Below are 20735 nucleotides of genomic sequence, written 5' to 3'. Positions count from 1 at the left end.
CTCATCATGAGCACTCTATGGGATGGGCATCCAATTTCCGCTGGAATCATTGCCTCTGTTCCATAGGTTAGGCTGAACGGGGATTCGCCATTGCTGGTTTTGCTTAATGTCCTGTGTGCCCACAGGACATTAGGTAGCTCTTCGACCCAAGAATGGGATTCTCCCTCCAACCTTTTCTTCAGCCCATTTAACAAACTTTGGTTCGCGCGTTCCACTTGTCCATTCCCCTGAGGGTGATAAACTGAAGTGAAAATTTGGTTGATGCGCAATTCTTTTAGCCAGCTGGATATCTTCTTGTCAGTGAATTACTTGCCATTGTCGCTCACAATTTCCATGGGCAAGCCAAAACGGCATATGATGTGGCTCCAGACAAACTGCTTCATCGCTTCGGCTGTTATTTTTGCTAGTGGCTTGGCTTCAACCCATTTTGTGAAATAGTCTACTGCCACTACCAAAAATTTTACTCTTCCAGGCGCTTGCGGTAGGGGACCTACAATGTCGATTGCCCATTTGTGGAAAGGCCATGCAGAGGTCACTGGAATCAAGTTGTTCTTTGGCCGCATGGTGTTTGGCGCATAGCTCTGACATGCTTTGCATTTTTGGATCTCTTTTAAAGCGTCCAAGTACATGCCTGGCCAATAGTAGCCTGCGCTCATTGCCTTGGCAACTACCATGCGCGGGCCAGCATGAATTCCACAGATTCCTTCGTGTATCTCTCTGATCACATAGCTTGCTTCCTCAGCATCTAGGCATTTCATGAGCGGCCCAAGATAAGAGCGTCGATATAATGCACCATCAAGCAGTTCATAGTTCTGCGCCTTGTGTCTTATCTTTCTCGCTTGCGCGCGATCATCTGGTATCTTTCCCTCCTTCAAGAATTCCATTATTGGAGTTATCCATGATGAAGGGGTTGTATGAGTTACCAGGACAGACTTCGCTACCACCGACGGGTTGCTCAGTACTTCTACCCTGACATCTTTGCCAAAGTGATCAAAACTGGTTGATGCCATCTTACTCAGCGCGTCTGCAGATTTGTTTTCACTGCGCGGAATATGAATGATTCTGAAGCTGTCAAATTGCTCGATGAGCTTTTTCGCCTGCTCTAGATATAGAGGCATGGTATTCTCCTTGGCATCATAAAGGCCATTGACCTGTGCTGCTACCAAGTATGAATCAACATGGGCCTCTAGCTTTTTAACCCCGAATTTGTGCGCGATGCGCAGGCCAGCCAGCAGGGCTTCATACTCAGCCTCATTGTTGGTGCTTTTGAAGTCCAACCTGATGGCGTAAGTATATTCATGATTCTCTGGATCCAACAGTTTGAGGCCTGCGCCGGACCCTTCATTGTTTGAAGCTCCGTCAGTGAACAATCTCCAAACATTTTCCTCATCATTGGCTCGCGGGGGGTCTACCTCGCGCTGAGCCTCTTCAATTTTTCCTTCGGGGACCTCGGCAATGAAATCAGCCAAGACTTGTCCCTTTATTGCTGGTCGGGGCTTATAGGAGATCGTGTGCTCTCCTAATTCCAGCGCCCACTTTGTCAGCCTTCCTGAGAGCGTGGGACGGCGCAAGACTTGCTGGATGTTGTAACCAGTCAGAACTTCAATGGGATGACCATTGAAATATCTATGAAGCTTGCGCGACGCGTGTGTTAGTGACAAAACTAACTTTTCCATGATGGAGTAGCGCGTCTCAGGATCTGTCAGCACCCGACTCACATAGTATATTGGCGTTTGGATTCCCTTGCGATCCACCAAGAATACTGCGCCGATGGCGCGCTCTCCTGCTGATAGATATATTGTCAAAGTTTCACCAGGAAGTGGAGCTGTGAGCGCGGGCAGATTTATCAAACATTCTTTAATCTCACTGAAAGCTTGCTCAGCCTCAGGAGTCCATTTGAACTGACTTTTCTTTAAGCAGTTTCTCAATGTATTGACAAATGGGGTAGATTTGCTTGCATGGTTCGCTAGGAACCTGTTGATTGAAACCAATCTACCATTGAGCTTCTGAACTTCTTTCGTGGTGGATGGCGAGGGCATGTCAAGGATGGCCTCCACCTTCTCAGGGTTCACCTTGAAACCATCCTTGGTGACCATTACACCTAGAAATTTTCCCTCTAGTACGCCGAAAGTACATTTGCTCGGATTGAGCTTCATGTTAACTTCCTTTAGGCGCCCAAGGGTTTCTTCGATGTCTTTGAGCATTTGCTTTTCCTCCCTGCTCTTGATCACCAGATCATCCACATAGACTTCTAGGTTTCTCCCGATTTGTTCGCTGAAAACAGCATCCATAAGTCTTTGGTAGGTGGCGCCCGCATTCTTCAAACCAAAGGGCATTTTTGTGTAGCAAAAAACACCCTTGTCGGTTCTGAAGGCGGTCTTGTCCTCATCTTGTGGTGCCATTTGAATCTGGTGGTAGCCTTTGTAGGCATCCCGAAAACATTTTAGCTTGAATGGCGCCACTGAGTCCACCTTTGCGTCGATGTTTGGGAGGGGGTAACAGTCCTTTGGGCACGCTTTGTTGAGGTCTTTGAAGTCAATGCACATCCTCCACGACCCGTTACCTTTCTTTACCATCACAGGATTGGCTACCCACGTCTGGTATCGTATCGGGCCGATGATGTTTGCGCGCAGTAAATCCTCAACCTGCTCATTCATGGCCCTCGCCTTTTCATCCCCCATGACTCTCTTCTTTTGAGCAATTGGCTCTACAGACTTGAAGGTGTTGAGAGAATGTTGTGCCAGGTCTCGCGGAACCCCAGTCATATTAGAGTGTTGCCACGCGAAGACCGACATATATGCCGTGAGCAATCTTTTCATTCTCACCCTCGTGTCGTCTGATATCGTTGTGCCAATTGTGATCTTCTGCTCCGGGAATTTTGGGTTGAGAATCCATTCCTCTGGCGCGTTTTCTGCCATTGGAGTTTTCATTCTCCCCTCCCGCGGAGTACTTGTCACTGCGCACAAATGATCCCGGTATACAAAAGTTACACCCGTTGGTGTTGGGAACCCCAATGCGCCGTGCGCTGGCGACGGTATGGCGTTGAATTGGGCAATCGTTTCCCTACCCAAGATCATATTGTGGCATGAAGTGGTGGGCAAGACCAAGAAGTTGACAACTTCTGCTCGCTTGTGTTTTTCATCCCCCATGGTTAGTTCAAATTGTATTTGACCTAGGGGATGAATGATTTCATTTGAAACACCCGAGATCGGGGCATTCACAATTTCAAGCCTTGCCTGGTCTGCCGGATCTAGTTTCCCGAAACATTGCTCATACATGATGTCTGACTCGCTGCCAGTGTCCACCAGGACTTTTGACACCTCATAATGAGCAATGTGTGTAGTGATGACAAGAGGACTGCTGATGGAAGGGCCTCCCCTGATTCTTGGGAATATGACTTGTTGCTCGCGTCAATCTCCTTGGATTTGCGCGTTTCTCTTTCTTGATACTTGCCCTTGCCTTCCTCCCTCGGCTACACAAATTCTTTTGTACTTTTTGCTGGCTGAGGCTCCTGATTGTTCATCATCTGGTCTTGAGTTTTTCACCAGGTGAGCCAGCTTGCCTGATTTCACGTCCTTTTCAATTGCATCCTTCAAGTGGTGGCATGCATCAGTGTTGTGCCCTGTGGACTTGTGAAATTCACAGTACTTGCCACTGTCTGATGGTCCCTTGTAGTGTAGTGGCTTGGGGCTTTTGAATTGGACATTCTCCGTGCTTAACACCTGTGAAGGCGTTTTGGTGAGGGGAGTCCATATTCTTGGCAGAGGTCTGCTATGATCTCTGCCGCCCTCCCTCTTGTCACCCTCCCCGCGATTACGAACATCTTTTTGGGGCTGGGGTGAGCTTGGTTGCGCCTGTTTTTCTGCGGAAGAAAAACTGGTTGGTTGCAACCTGGACCATACGGAGTTCTGTTTACCCCTTTTTTCTTTGCTGCGCGGCGACTCAGCCTGATGCGCTCTTTCTCTTGCCCTATCTTGGGCAATTTGTTTTTCATTCCTCGCGAAAACTCGCGATGCTTCCATTAACTTGGCCCACGTGGTGGGCATGCCTTCTCTGCTTACGAGAGCCCGGCGGAGTTGATCACTGCGCGCGCCTTGTATAAAGGCCACGCGCAGGAGTTGCTCAGTTATACCTCCGATTGCAGAGACTCCTGATTGAAACGAGTGATGTAGTCTTCAATCGTTTCCTCGTTCCTGCGCACGCAGTGCATGATGTCATCAGGATCGCGCGTGTGTCTGCGCTGCTGTACGAAGTGGGCTTGGAACTTTTCCAATAGTTCCTCGAACCCATCAATTTGCCCAGTCGGCAAGCTCTCGAACCAGACTCGCGCCGCGCCCGTGAGGCAGCGAGCAAACATGTGACACCATGTTGGCATCGTCCAGCTTTCTAGGTTTCCCGTGTTGTAAAAACCTTGCAAGAAATTGTCTGGATCTGTTGTGCCGTCATATTTACCCAAACCACTTGGCATCTTGGTTTTGTGCTGGATGGGAGCCTTTGCGATGCGCTCAGTGAACTTTGAATGTTTCACCAAGATGGCTGGTCTGTACGGTGTGGTTACGTCCACTTGCCCTCTAACTGGTGGGCTGTACGGTATTTGCAGATCCAGATCGGCTCTGGCTCCAGGCGCCATGTTCACAGGCGCGCGGAGCTGTGAGCCTCCTGCATGAGTATCTCGCGTCTTCCTCATGCTGTGTACTTCTTCATCACTGAACTCAGTGTGTGCAGTGTGAACAGAATGTCCTTCTTCCGGCGCGCGCGGCCTTTTTGTTCCATGAACAGTTTGCTTATCAAACGCTTGCCTTTGTGTTAAGTCGGCTAGCTTTTTCTGTTTGACCATCTCATTGTACTTGTCCATTAGAAGCCGCTGCTCGTTTATGAGCCATTCGTTAGGATCATTTGTTTCATCTTTTGGACCCATTGGTCCTTTTTGTTTCGCGCCGGCAAGATTTTGTAACGTAAGATCGTCTGGAGGAGTTTCAGTCTGGCCATGAGGAGTTGTGATGAAAGGACGGTTACTGGTGGCGCGCGTAGAATCACGCTGCGCCCTCAGAAACTGTTGTCCCTCATTAACATCCTCACGTTCAATATCCTCCAGAACTTGATCAACGTTACGAACGCCAGAAACCATGGTGATTTTTTTTTTATGTATAGATCTGATGAGATCTGATTGCCGTTGTAACAGTGGATGGCGCCAATGAAGAAGCGTGGATCGACTCACTGGTAGACGATCTACTTTCCTCGGGTATGATTATACTATTTCACCGATGGTTTCTTTTGGATCTGAGTTCTTCCACCTACAAAATGAACAGCACCGTCAACTTACCCCTCAGAAAGGGACAGAGGGGTCCTCTTTGGGGTAGCCCTCCGGTGTGAGAATAAGTATTTGTGGAGAAGATAATAATATGTCAGAGTAAGGAATTCTGGAGAGTATTGCTTAATAGCTGAATACCCTGTGTGATTGAGAGTGTTGCTGAATGTAACTGTCTGTGAGTGAATGTAATTGATGAGGATTGAATGTGAATCAATGTCTGTAACTGTGAATGATTGAGTGTCTCTCCTTGTGGAGTTGATGCTGTATTTATAGTGCTAGGGTTTCCACTGATTGGGCTCAGCCTTGTTGGCCTCCTCCAATTGCTCTGCGCCACGTGTCGTCTGGGACACATGGCGCTTTCTCATTGGTTGTAATCACGTGGTAGCACATGTGTCATGCTGAGTTGTCGACCTTTCATTTGGCAGCTGTCAACATCAGCATATTCTTATTCCTTAAAAAGATACCTTCTGGAAGGTTGTCTGACGTGCACAATCAGGGTTGCCCTAATCCTGATTTGGATAAGGATGAGGTTGATTATGTGCATGTGTGATACGCGCCAATCCTGAGAATGCGCGAGGTCTTCTCTTTATTCTCACGCGCAGATGTTTCATGCGCAGATGTGATATGCGCCGCGCGCTGATGAGCCGCGCGCATATGTGATATGCGTGAGCATATGTGATGCCTGGGCATATGATGCCTGAGCATGCCTGAGCATATGTGGTGCCTGGGCATATGATGCCTGAGCATATGTGGTGCCTGGGCATATGATGCCTGAGCATGTGTGGTATGCACCATGCGCATAGGTTCTGGCTTTGTGCCTTCGTAATGTCTTGATTGTCTAGCCTGTTGTCTATATCTTGTGGGTTGACCCGCCTTGCTCCGTGTTGAGGCGGGTACATACCTCTTCACAACATATATATAATATACACCACTTGTTTCCTTCGGCTTTCACTTCTCCGGTTACGGTCGGTTGAAGTGTTGTGCTACAAGGCAATGCTACATGGAGGACTATTATAGTCCTTGATATATACTTAACTTATGATTTAGTTTATGCTTTAATTTTGTTTATGCTTATCAATATTGTTTAGTTCTTGTTTACTTTTAGTTTCCAAATCATTTCTAATAGTTCAATGGTATTGGGTGTGTGGCCACCAATTTCGGTTTCATCTCGAGTCAAGAGCCGAACCAAAACAGAACTTTTGTTTAAATACTTTATAATTAACATATTGTATGAAAGATTTGAGTATTATTATTTTTAAGTTTATTTTAATGAGTTCTATGGTATTAGATATGTGGCCACCATTTTCGGTTTCATTCTGAGTTAAGAGCCGAACTCAAATCGAACTCTTGTTTAAATACTTTGTATTTAAATTGATTTATTAATATGTTACAAGTATGTATTATGTACTATAATTTCTAAGTTCATTTTAATAAGTTCTATGGTATTGGGTATGTGGCAACCATCCTCGGTTTTATTCTGAGTCAATGACCGAACCAAGACCGTACTAATCTGAGTTCATTCGCTTAAGACATGCTAGTGTGTTTTGAGCCACCGAATTCTCTAAAACTATTTTATAAACTAATTTTAAATTGTTTTCTCAAAACACTTGGTATGTTTGATCTAACTTGATCTTATAACAAGTTTGGACCGACAAAACCAAACACTCGCTTAACGGACGTTGAGGTTCTTCTTAATAGAACTACACACTTGGTTAAGCTTCTTTTGATTTCATTGAGTTATCTCATAACATTTTGGAACCTCGGCTTCGAGCTTGACCAATTATCAAGACTCGAATCGACAAATCCGAACACTCGTAAAGTCTCATTTTGGTATCTATTTAACTTTGCAATATTGTAACTATACCCAAATATTTACTTAACAATGGTTAAGTAAAAACTAATAAATAGAATACCGAGACCCGACTTCGAGTAAACTTACTTTTCAAAAATCAAATACTTTAATTCCTTATGTGTTTACATTTTAGCGTTCAAACTTTAATTCTTTATGTTACTTGTCAAGTTATTTTACTTTAAAGCTTGCAAAACCAAGATCCTTTTTAATTCTTTAAATTGTTTTCTCAAAACACTTGGTTTGTTGGAACTAACTCAAGATACTTTTTAATCTAGGTCTTGCCCGTTGAACTTACCCATCCCTCGTTTTATCGCAAACTATCCTTCAAGTTACTTATTTCATGTGAGTACATTTCATCCCCTATTTTCACTTTTATACTTTGGGGGGTAACATGCATACTTATCCAAAACAAGAACGATTTATAATACTCTATCTTCAAACCACAAACTTTAGGGTGTATGATACTTAGAATATTTGCTCTATTGTGTTATATGTTTCATATGCTTTACGTGCACGAGTGTTTATTTTATGTTGTTGTGGAACACAATCAGTATGATCATACGCACCCCTAACTACTTAGCCTTGTGCAAGTAGCATAGGGCATCATTATCCGATTATGTCGGTTGTTACCGATTAGAAATGATCATCATTTACATATATTTTATATACCACAATCGATGATTTTATTTATAGTCTCATATACGTTTGTGGATTTCGCTCATATTATATATACTCAAAACTATGAAATTGCTCACCAACATACGTGTTGACAAATATTATTTTATGCATTGTTACAGGTTTGATTATTACTTGACTTGGAGTTTGAAGATGCCATTCTATTTGATACTGCTAGGTTATTAGAAGAATGAACAATATTTATTTCTTGTATTTGGTGTTTATTTGTAAGAACGATATGTGCTACTTTGATGATTGAATGAAATTAATGAGTTGATTAAATATTGTCACTTTAATAGTGTCTTGTGTTTATGGGCAATCCGTTGCACCCCGACATGTTCCGCCGCCTTTGATCGGGGTGTGACAGTAGTGGTAAAAATTAAGGCTCTAAAATGGTGACGTGGATTTCAAGCTCTAGCCAAGCACCATTACACAATATTGAAATTTGGGAGTTGAAGTTTTTGTCACCAAGCCCATAGCGGTGCCAAGACTCTGGTGAAATTGATATTTTATGAGTGTTGGGAGAAATTTTTGGGAGAATTCAATGGTTACACTAAAATATGTAAATTGTCTATATATATAAATAAACATTTACATATTTTTGGCCATGCTCACTTGTAATTCGTTTTCTAATAATTTTATATTTTATAAAAAAATGAATCAACTATCTAACGATATATCTTCTTGGAAGGAGGATGAGACGATGATAATCAAAGTTGTTCAAGTGAGGGTAATAATGTTAGGGGGTGTTTGTTTGCCTCTGAATGAGACTATTAAGAGGAGATGTCTGGTTCGCTCATATATGAGGGTGTTTGGTTTGCTTAAATCACACATCTGAATGATTCCAATTTCCTCTTAATCGCTCAGATGGAGATTGAAGCTGAACCATTCAGTGGACAATTATACCCACCAGGCCACCATCGCTGGCTTTCTTTCTCCTTCTCTTCTGGTGACCTAGGCAAAACACCACCATACTCGCTCGATTTCAGCCGGATTCCAAGCACAAACAGGTATGATTTTTATTTCCCTGCTCCATTTCTGCTCTTATGTATCACCCCACCCTCGTCGATTTCTATTTCAAGATCTCTAGGGTTCTAATGTATAGGCCTAGAAGCTAGGGTTTATGGTTCAGATGACTAATTGATGTTCAGTTTTAGCTAATTGATGTTCAACTTGGTTGTATCTTGCTTGTATTTTGACAAATAAAATTACAAAATGAATGTCGATATTGGGTCATCTTATGAGATCAATTTTTACTTGCAAAAATCATTCATTATTCTAATTAAACAAACACAAGTTAAATAAAATTAAGTTTAAACAAATTGATACACCATATCTTTTAGGAGGATATTTACATATGCATACAAAGAAAAAATGCCTATGGCAGTTTGGCAGAATGTTGATCTCAAAATAAAACTAAATTGATGTCTTATGGTTCCAGGTTGAACCAAGATTGATATTGCTTTGTTGTTTCATTTGCTTATGTAATCACTACTTACAATCAAACAATGTATGTTTTTAAATTCAGATATGCTGGAAGAAGCTTGTAGAAAGTAGGATAAGGCTACAAGTTTAAACCCCAGACTTCATGATGTATGTAGTTCAATCCCTATGCTGATTTTGACATATGACATCCAAATTTAGTTGCTTAAGAATTATGCTATGTTCAACTATCTTTTAGTGTTTGTTGTTTATGTCTTGAATATTTTATTGTAGTTTGTTGCGTTTGTAGTGATGGCAGTAGGTGTTGAGCCTCTCTAATATAGTAATTTAACAGAAACTTTTAGGGCAATAGGCGTTAAGTTTGTAGTGAATGTTTTGTTTGTTATTATGTGGTATAAAAATGCAAAATGTTTTAGGTTGGTGAAGTAACTGGTCAAAGCTAATATAGAAATTATACCATAATTGGTTGTCTTTTTTTATGCAATCGTCTTTTTTTGTCTATGATCAAAAGCTTAGAATCAATAAACTAGCTAATTTTGGTGTCAATGATGATTTATTGTAGGTTTATGCGGAAAAGAGGTTAAGAGACAAGGAAAGATAAATGCATGTAATTGTTGAAATGACACATTTTTTAAGATGTGTTTGGTTGTACTATAATGGGTGTTATGTTGCCCGGATATAGCTTAAGCCGTGTTTGATGTGGAGGGGTTTTGCCTACTTGTGGGTATATTGTTAAACTATTTTTAAAATGTATTTGGGTTGATTATAATAAAAGTTTGTTTTAAGATGTATATTGATTGATTATTATGAATGTTTATTCATTTAGTACAATTATTATGCGCTTTGATAAACAGATATATTGAATTCAACACGAAATAGTTTAGAGGGTAAAATAGTCATTCTGCACGGTCATTCAGAGGTTTAACCAAACAACACTTACTAGTTCAACACTTACTGATTCAGATCCTCTTAATCATTCAGACCTCTTAATGATTCAGCACTTAACGGTTCAGAACTTGCCAAACAGCCCCTTAGTCTAGCAAGGCAAACATCACAGCCGGAACCACTTGGATGACGACCACCACTAGAACGGAATCGTGTGGAGGCTCATAGTTGGTTGAGGAAAGAAAATTTTATTGGAAGACATATAAAAGTTTATTTTTATTGAAATAGGGTCATATTTTATCATATCATAAATTTGAGTACACACATGTTAATCTTCGATTAGAGGCGGACCGAGGTATGTGGTAAGGGGGCGGCTGCCCCCCTTAAAATAATATTTGTAGTGTAATTTTTCAGGTAAAATATTGATTGCCCCCCCCCCCCCCCCTTAAAAATTTGGTTTAGCCTCCCTGTTGCGCCGATCTTCTAAACTTTTAGCACATAAACCGTTTGAGTTTTAGTGGCTGGGACATGATATGAGCCGAAAATAAAATATTCCGGCAAACAATGGCAGCGCACGGTGGTTGCTGCTGGCCTGCTTCAGATGTTATTATGTAAGAATGATGTAGAAGAAGTCAGGAAAATGGTAACTAAGGTTGATTACCAAAGTATAAGATGATTTTTTTTTAAATAAGGCCAAACAAATTTGAAATATGAAACTTCATATTTAATGGGCTATAGTTTTAAAGGCCCACGTGAGAATGGTGGGCTATTAAATTAATTTATCATCATAGGAAACTTAAAAATAATTGAGTTATAACATAAATGAATTATAGAAATAAATAAACACTTATATGTCCTTTTAATCTATTGACATGCTTCTAATATGTATGTGAACTTTATTTGGGCCATTATCTTTTTATTACATCACCTGAATCGACTCGGTACGGATGGGAATAAATAGTATATATCAATAGTAAGAACCTTAAAAAATTTCCGCACCCAAAAAAAGTTTTTCTAGGTCCGCGATCAAACTTATTAAAACATTTATGGAATAATCTGTTTAATCTCTATATTTCCATACTCGAGTTTAGAGAGATAGTGTGTGTGGTTTAGAGGGGAGGTAGGTAGCATGATCATGAGTGTATACAATATATGGACATTATCGTACCAATCCTTTGATAATCTAATGTGACCACGGAGGTTCTTGCGTGTGAACATACATAACTTGCTTTGTTAATTAGATTTTATAACTTTTTGAGTTTTAACGTGACGTGGGCGAGTGTTACCAAAACCACCTTTAATCAACCTTCTAACCTTGATCTTTCAAATTAATGGGTCATGTGAATGAAGGATCACTTGAAAGAATATGAATTTTTGTTTCTTGGTTTTCAAAGGATGGGGTGCAATTAGTGTCTAAGTCTTGATTTTGTATGAGATCAATTTCTAAAGAAAAAAAGTATCACAAGCTCGAAGGTCGGTTGAAGCATGGCCACAACCTACCGTCAAACTCTAGATTTAACTTATTGTTGAATCTGTCTTCTAAAACTTTTGGCTCAAAGAATTTACTTTATATGGGTTTTCAGTGAATAACTAGGTTTGTAAGCATCTTTGAAACCCTAGTATTCATAGGCGAAGCTATGTGGGACCGGGGGTGGCCCCGCCACTGCCGTTTTCTCCTTTAGTATGGTAAATTTCGTGATTTTTTCTCGAAAATTTCTATACGTATTAAGCGCGGTCACCCCCGATGTATTTTTTCAAAATGCTACCGATCACTACTGATTTTTTTTAAATATAATACCTCATCGTTTGTTTTTTTTTCCTAAAACCTCGCAATATTTATAAACAAAAGTTACAAAATAGTAGTCGAATAGTAAAATATTTCTTTTTATAAATATTTTAGGCCTTTGCAATTGTTCTTCTAAGTATTCAACCTTAGGGATAAGATTGGTACCGTACCGTTGTCGGTACTGATACCAAAATATTCGGTTCGATATCGGTATTAAAGGTAAAATTTGAGATATACCGGTACCAAAACTCAAAACTTTGGTATCTATTCGGTACCGATGGTACCAAATCTGTACCGATTTCGGTACCGGTACATGTATTAATTGTGACATTCATCAAATTTGAGTCTCGATTAATATTTGTTTTGTAAACTTTCATATTGTAAACCCGACCCAACATTTTTAGAACCTTATTTAATTATTATATAATATTATTATATATCTCGATCACCAATAAATCGACGTTTTGTCATATTATAGTGTCGTTAAGAAAAATATAAGGGATTCAAACTAATTTTCGTTAGTTGTTATAAGCTTTTGGAAACTTTTAAACTCACATTAAACATTGTTTAGAACTTGAGGGGCCAAAATGTAATATCTATATACCATATATATATATTAAAAACCCTAACCCTATTTTCATTATAACCACCAGCCGCCACCCCCCCCAGCCGATTTTCCGGCGAAGCCGATTTCCGGCGAAGAAGCTTCCGGCCACCACCTCCCACCGCACCACCATTAACCTTTTCTTCCACTCTGGCCTGTAAACCATCACCCGCCGCGGCCACCACTCTCCTCTCCTTCTATTTTCGTTTTTCCGGCGAGCTCTGGATTTCCGGCGAGAAGCCGGCGACGGCACTCCGACCTCCCTCACTCTCGGCTCTCTCTCTTTCTTCTCTTTCTGTCTCTCTCTCTCTCTTTATCTCTCGTCGTCTGTCTCTCTCTATCTCACCGTCTCTCTCTTTCTCGTATCTCTCACTCTCTCCGTCTTTCTCTCTCTTCCCGTCTCTCTGTTACGTTTTCCGGCGGCCAGAATCAACTCCGGCGACCTTTGTTCTCCGGCAACCTTTCTCTGACGACCTCATATCACCTAATAGGTATATTTAAATTGGGTTTTTGTTATTAATTTTTTATATATCAATTTTCGGATCTAATTGTTAATAATCGGTTTTAGTATCGGTTATATTGTTGGTTATATACTTTGAAACGGGTTGGATGGATATGGTGTTGTTTTGATTTGAGAAAAATGGTTTTGTCGGCAAACTTAGACAAATCGGGTTTGGTTAGTTAAGACGGAATACTCCCGGGTTACTAATCATCTAGAATCGGTCTTGGATTTATGTATAAAAATAAATATATATAAATGCTATATTATTATTTTAGGTTTAACTCATATTATTACCATTATATATTACTATCACTATTATTATTATTATCATTAGACATATATATGCATATATATATATACAATAAAAAAGACTTATTTTTAAAGTTATTAATACTACTTTTTTATTATTATTATTATTATTATTATTATTGCTAAGGTTATTATTATTATCATTATTATTATCAGTATTAAAGTTGTTAATAATATTATTAAATGTCATATTATTATCTATAAAAATCATATTTTATCATTAATTACTAGCAATAATATTAATATAGTTATTTTGTGAACTCGTTTAAAAATCGAAACAACATCGAGTATGGTATCTTTATTTACTATAAATATTATTTATCATTATTATTATTTTATCAACAACGCTTTAATTAATACTTGGATTTTTATTCTTTAACTATTATTATTAGTATCATACTATATTGGTGTTATTAATAATAATTATTGTTATTATTATTATCATCGTAATCTTATACATTCTCTCTCTCTCTCTCTCTATATAACATATATTTTTTTTAGAATCATTATTATCATTTCTAGCATTATCATTAATAATAAACTTTATTATCTATTCATTTTCATAAAACCGAACTCTTGATTTAAACTCGTCTTGTTTCTTTTAATATTGGTTTAACTATTTAAAAGCCCAATAAGATAATATTATTTTTATTTTAAATTATCAATTAAGTACGAGTCTCTAATCGTTAACAAACTAACCGGTAACCCGATTAACAACCGAACCTTCTTGTCCAATGTTTCAAATATAGTTTCACTAAAGTTCAAGTTCATTAATATATTTTATTTATTCGTTTTCAATTAGCTTTCAAGTCGAATTTGTTCATTTCGTTCACAAGCTTTTATATGTCGATCATTTATTATTTCCCGATTCGTCAATCGAGGTGAGTACTTTCATACCCCTTTTTTTCATCTTCCGTTTTGGGGTGACATTTCATACCTATCAAACTAAATACTTTATTTACTTGAATTTTAAACCCACAAATGTGTTTGTATACATTACTTAAATACTTGCTTGATTTGGTGTTCTATGTTATATGTCTATGTGTTTATCGCTTTCAGTCATGGGGGAAGTCTATAAATCTGTGATCTATCTGGTATTCTCTTATAGCACGGTGTCGTTAACGTAATGTAATTAACGATATTCTATTAAATCCTAGACTACTTGGTAACCCCTTGTAACTAGGTGGCGCTAACGTAATTCTATTAGCGATTGTCAATTTATCCAAGTTGTTACTTTTATTTATTGTTTTTATATACAAGTTTTGTGGCTTTTATTACTATATAATTATATGTTCAAACTTATGAATTGCTCACTAACCTTTGTGTTGACAAACTTTATTTTATGAAATGTTATAGGTTTGATTTTTGTTGACTTGAGGACTCGACGAAAAAGATTACCAAGACCATTAGGTTATTAGTAAAACGAAAAACATAATTGCTAATTGTATTCAACTTGTTTGTGTGGACGAGATGTGTTGTTTATTGATTTATGGAAATAAAATGAGTTGAATAAATATTGTCACTTTAAATAGTGTCTTGTGTATTTGTCCAATCACGTTGCACCCCGGCATGTTCCGCCGCCTTTGGTCGGGGTGTGACATCAATACCGAATTTGCTTATCCGTACTCACTCTTCCTCTCACATCATGAATATTTTAGGTCTTTGTTTGTTAAAAAATTATTTTGTTTTTTTTATTGTAAGAATAATGATTTGAATAAATGAAGAAAAATTAGATATATAGATGTCATACTGCTTGATCTGACCCGACCCAAATCACCGACATGAACCGAACCGTCGACTCGAAATTTTTTGAGTTCGTTACTTCAGTCATCCCCGTGACTAAGCCCAAGCTTCGCCACTGAGTATTGACCTTTTAAGAGGAGAATAAATTCAAACAATTTAGGTAAGCCAAACAAACTCAAATTTATGTCATCCTTCAAATTGTCAAGACAACACACTTTTATGGTGTTTTGAATTGAAGACCATAATACATGTTAGGAGACCTTCTTTTGGAAAGATTTTTCTAATCATTTGAGTTCTCTTGCACTTTTATAAAGATCCTAAAATTATGTTTTATATAAAAAAGTAGTTTTAAAAATAATTAAAGTTCTAAACATTTTAATACCTCTTTTAAGGTTTACAATTGTTAATTTTATTTTGTAAGAATTTGCTTACTTTGTTTAAAAATGACTGGATTTTGTTAAGTGATATTTCTTTTTTTTATCATATCTAATATGGCGTTTATTAATTTATGCATTTTCAGTGAATACATAATTTTTTTCTCTTAGCTTGATTGATTGCATTGACTTTTTTGTCTAGATATGTCACGATGGATTCATCATTGCATCAACTATTATCCATACTAGCAATGCTATTTTTACAACAAAAGATTAGGAATGGTATTACTTGTAACTAATTATCTATAATAATAATAAAAAAAACTATAATGCTACTTATTTTTGATTATTATACATCTTGAACATTTTATACAAAATGTAATCCCTGTTTTCAACAATTTTCATGTTTTGTATTTGGAGTTGTACGAATACCCGCTAATGTTCAAACAAAATGGCTATAATTTTTATGCCGTTTGCTTTATCATGATTTGGTCCATTTGAAAATCAAGAAATAGATTGATGTTCGATAGAAAACAGTTATGTTGAAGAATGTGATTGGATAAATAAAAGTAATAGGGTACCTTTGGGTACATAACATGTCGAGATCACCAATATTAACACGAGAATTCGTTTAATTTGCAATATTGGGACACAAACCGTAGTTTTAAACAAGATGACGGGCTTGTTTGTGAGCGTTCCAGACTACTAGGCGATTGTAAGTCGTAACACAATGGTACAATTAAACAATATTAAATTCTGTTGATAGATAATTCTAATAACCAATTAGGGTTTGATTGGGAGTGGTACGAGTTCACACAACACAAACACAAAACACAAATAGTAAAATTAGGGTTAATAAAACCTATTTGAAATCAATTGTATAATTATTATATATATATAAACAAACACACACGCCAACCTTCACAATCCCTTCTTCTTCTTCTTCTTCTTCTTCCCCAAACACACACACAAACACAAACACTGCGATAATAATAATAATAATATCTTCTTGCAATCAGTTTATTGAAAGCGGTTAGGGTTGGTTATTAATCACACACACACTCTCTCATTACATCTCTATAATAATAATAATAATAATAATAATAATAATAATAATAATAATAATAATAATAATAATAATAATAATTAACCCAATTCAAATTCATCGTTTTCCTTGTTATTAATTTCTAATAATCAATCCGGCTGATTGATATAATATAATATAATAGGCGCCGTTTTAGGGTTTTTTAGGCGGAATTTCGTTAGGGTTAACCACTCTCTGTTTTTGACGATTTTACGTTTGACGGATAAACCCTAACTCCGTCACTTTCTGCTAATTTGGGTTCTAGGGTTTCTTAATTTTAAATAATCCATTCACAAAGGGTTCAATTTTGGTGATGAATATTTAGGGTTTGTGTTCATCATGGGGATTTGAAACTGAAATTAGAGTGTAGGTGATAGTTTCGGATTCGTTTACGGGTTAACGGGTTGGTTAGAAGAGAAGAGAAGGCAACATTACATTCTTGGTTGGTTGGAATCAGTATTGATGCAGTTTAGAACATTTTTTTTAGTTTCTTATGATGCCCGGTACTAATTATGGACAAAACTGAGCCTACATTTGTACCCGAATGGTTAAAGAATAGTGGAGGCTCGAGCGCGTCATCTTCATTGCATTCTGGTAATTCTTTTATTCATTTTTGTTTGATTGTTTTTAAGTTACATTTTTATGAATAGTCATTTAATTCTTGTATTGATGTAGATGAACAAGGTGGTTCGAAAACAGTGAGAAACAAGACATTGGAAAAAGATTTAGGACCTTTTCACCGTGCTTCTATTAATAACGGTTCGGCTCATTCAAGATCTTACAGTAGTTTTAACCGTAACCAACGCGACAGGGGTCGTGATCGAGACCGCGTTCGGGATCGGGATAAGGACATTTTTGAGTTTAGAAATAAGGAAAGGTTAGAAAGTAGGCGTGTCGATTATTCTGACCCGTTAGGTAACATTTTGCCTACTAGGTTTGGTAAAAACGGGTTAAGACGGTCACATTCAAGTTTACCTGGTAAACGTGTCGAGTCTGGGCCCGCAAAGGGAGGGAGTGATTTGGGTATAGTGAAAAAAGCTTCTTTTGAGAGGGATTTTCCGTCTCTTGGAGTGGATAATGATATAGGGAAGGTGACATCAGCGATTCAGAGTCTGCCAGTTGGTAACTCGGGTGTGATTGGTGGGGATGGGTGGACCTCGGCTCTGGCTGAGGTGCCTGTGATTGTTGGTAGTAATGGAAATGGCTCATCGGTTGCACCGCTGGTGCAGTCGGCTTCGGTTTCTGGAGCTGCAGGTGTGACAGGTGGACGAAACATGGCTGAAACTTTGGCTCATGGTCCTCCAAGAACTCAGACTCCTCCTCTGGTATTTATTGCATAAAACCGAAAATAGTAAATTTATGATCATAAGCATATATATTTACATTTAGTTTTTTATTCATTGTAGTTGACTGTGGGAACTCAAAGGCTTGAAGAGCTTGCTGTTAAGCAATCCAGACAATTAATTCCCATGACTCCTTCTATGTCTAAAACATCGGTAAGCGTTTATTGTTTTTCGTAGCCCATACATAATATACAGTTTGGTTTCTGTTTTACAAAGTTTATAGATTACCTTATTTTGATCTTGTAATAGTTGATATGCTTCCTTGTGTGGGGCTCAATACATGTTTATACCTTTTTTGGACATCATTTACACTACTTTTATGTTGGTAACAATGATTATATGGTATGTAAAGTTTCCAGGCTTCAATTTTTGGTAAATAACTGCCGACTTCTTTTATGCACATTTGTAATGTAGAACTATTTGGAAATACTTTAATTTGGATATAGAGCAAATTCTTTTAAGCAACTTATGACATTAACTTTTGGAAAAGTTAAAAAATGTTTGGTATTGTGTGTTATTATGAGGGTATAAGTTAATAACTTACCAAGTTGTAACTTATTAACTTATGGGAAAAGTTATAAGGGAGTCAAATAAGAAAATCCCAAACACCCCTTAAATATTTTCTCTAACGTGCAATGTTTATTTATAAAATCACCTTTTGAAGTTATATAATGCTGGAAGATGTATGTATAGTTATGGTGAGGATAGATTAAACAAAGTAAATTATACATGCAAAGAATACGAACTGAAGGAATTTTGAACGCTGTGGCAAATTGGTAAGTGGAAATCAAGTGAATAATGTATATATGGTTATGTAGTTTTATTTATATTTCATACTTGTAGACTTTGTTACTTATGAGTATGACTTTAGATTCTTTAGTTGTAATTTACTAGGCTTTTTAAGTTTTAACTTAATCCCTTCATTCAAGTTTATGTTTAATTCAATTTCAATACTAGAAAAGTATCAAATGTGATCACAAGACCTGAATTTATTGCTTGTTTTGGTATATTTTAGGCTTTGAGCTCTTCTGATAAACAAAAATTGAAAATTGGACAATCACACTTTCAAAGTTCTCACCTTACCAATAACCCAAACTCTCCAAAATCTGTTACTGTGAAGCCTGATGTTTTAAAGCCATCTACTGTGGGAAAACTTCTCATCCTCAAACCCTCACGAGAACGGAACAGTACAACACCCACTGCAAAGGATAGTTTGAGCCCAACAGGTGTCGGTACCAACTTACCAAATAACCCTCCTGCTGTTGGACCTGCTCCACTGAAAAACGGCCCAACTGTTGCTAATTTGGAGAAGAAACCCTCATTACATGCTCAGAGCCGAAGCAACTTCTTTAACCTTATGAGGAAGAAATCCATGAGTTATAGTAACACGTCTTCTAGTGAACCCAGTGAAAACCGTGATGAACCCGTGGCTGCTCGTGAGGGTGGACCGGGGTCAACTGTTGCTGACCAGTCCAGTGAGACTGAGACTGAGACTAAGGTTGATCTGACCTGCAATGGTGATGATACTGGTGGTGAGCCCATGGCATCTTGTGTTAATGGTAAGGCCCGTTCAGGCCCTGATGTTATTCTTTATTCAGAGGAAGAAGAGGCCCGGCTTTTACGAGCCATGGGTTGGGAAGAAACTGCAGAGGAGGAAGAGGAAGGCCTTACTGAAGAGGAGATTAGTTCTTTCCTTCAAAATGTAAGTATTTTAAACTGATTTTTATAATAAATTATTACCTTACTATTGGTTTTGGTTATGTGGATTTTGCTTAATGCTAACTTAATGAGTCATCAATAAATTCATTAATCGGGTTGGGAAATGGGTCGGGTTTCGCTCAAATGTGATGTTTATCTAGTATGGATCGGAACTTGGCGGGTCACGGCCGGGTTGGCATGAAAACGGGTCAAATAGGGTTTTGGTCAAAAATGTGATGTTTTTCTAGCATTGGTCGATACTTGACGGGTCAGGGGTCATATAGGATTCTGGCAAAATGTGGTATTTTTCTAGTATGGGTTGATACTTGACTTGTCACGGGTCTGGTTGGTTGGGAAATGGGTCGAATATGGGTACTGCTGGAAATGGGTCGAATAGGGTTCTTCTCAAAATGTGATATTTTCCTAGTATGGGTTGAATCTTGACGGATGACGGCCCGGGTTGGTTGTGAAGCAGGTTACATTGGGGTCCGGTCAAACTGAGTTATTTTAGTATTAGTTGAAATTTGATGGATCACGGGTCGGGTTGGGGCGACCCACAAACACGTCTTTTGGCCATTTCTTGAATAACATAAACATAAATAATATGTTAAAATGATGATCCTTATATTTATCTTTGCAGTACATGAATGTAAAGCCGGCTTCAAAAATATTAAATGGGACACTGCAGAAGCAGCTAATGGCAATTGGTAAGCTGGACTCTTGAGAGAGTAGTTTGGTTGGTGAAAGATTTGGAATGAAGAATAAGAAGTACATAACATAAGGAAGCTTGAATTTGCAGTATTAAGGGTTTAGGGTTTTATCAGGGGAATTGGTTTTGGTTGTGCAAAGAAATCTGGGATTTTGTTGCTGAATTTTTTGGTTTTTTTTTCTTCTTTTTCTTATACTTGAGAAAGGCAGAAATAGCTTATGATGATGGTATGGTTTATTAGTCATTTTCTTTTATTATGAAAAGAGGAGCAAGAAAAATTAGGTTTTACAAGCTTTTTGGTCCTTGATTTCTGCAGCCTGCATCCTTTTATATCAAGTTTTTGGCTTGGTTTGGTTGTCTAAATCAAGTTTGTGAGCTTATGTTTTTAAGTTATAGTGTTAGAAATATGGATTGTTT

The 20735-nt window shown here is 38.1% G+C and overlaps 1 protein-coding gene across 1 annotated transcript; it reads left to right on the top strand.

Annotated features, from left to right (window-relative positions):
- Positions 1–17080: 17080 nt before the first annotated feature.
- LOC143607073 (uncharacterized) lies at positions 17081–18346 on the top strand. Its single transcript, XM_077082647.1, has 5 exons — positions 17081–17162; positions 17244–17893; positions 17975–18064; positions 18161–18253; positions 18326–18346. The coding sequence occupies exons 1-5, from the start codon at positions 17081–17083 to the stop codon at positions 18344–18346; spliced, it is 936 nt and encodes a 311-aa protein (XP_076938762.1).
- Positions 18347–20735: the final 2389 nt, after the last annotated feature.

This window comes from Bidens hawaiensis, unplaced genomic scaffold (genome assembly GCF_021521415.1).
Source record: "Bidens hawaiensis isolate Kalapana, Puna unplaced genomic scaffold, B.hawaiensis_p1.1 tig00079240_1, whole genome shotgun sequence".
Taxonomy (NCBI): domain Eukaryota; kingdom Viridiplantae; phylum Streptophyta; class Magnoliopsida; order Asterales; family Asteraceae; genus Bidens; species Bidens hawaiensis.
Note: the sequence above shows the minus strand (reverse complement) of the source record. Positions and strands in the feature narration are given on the sequence as shown.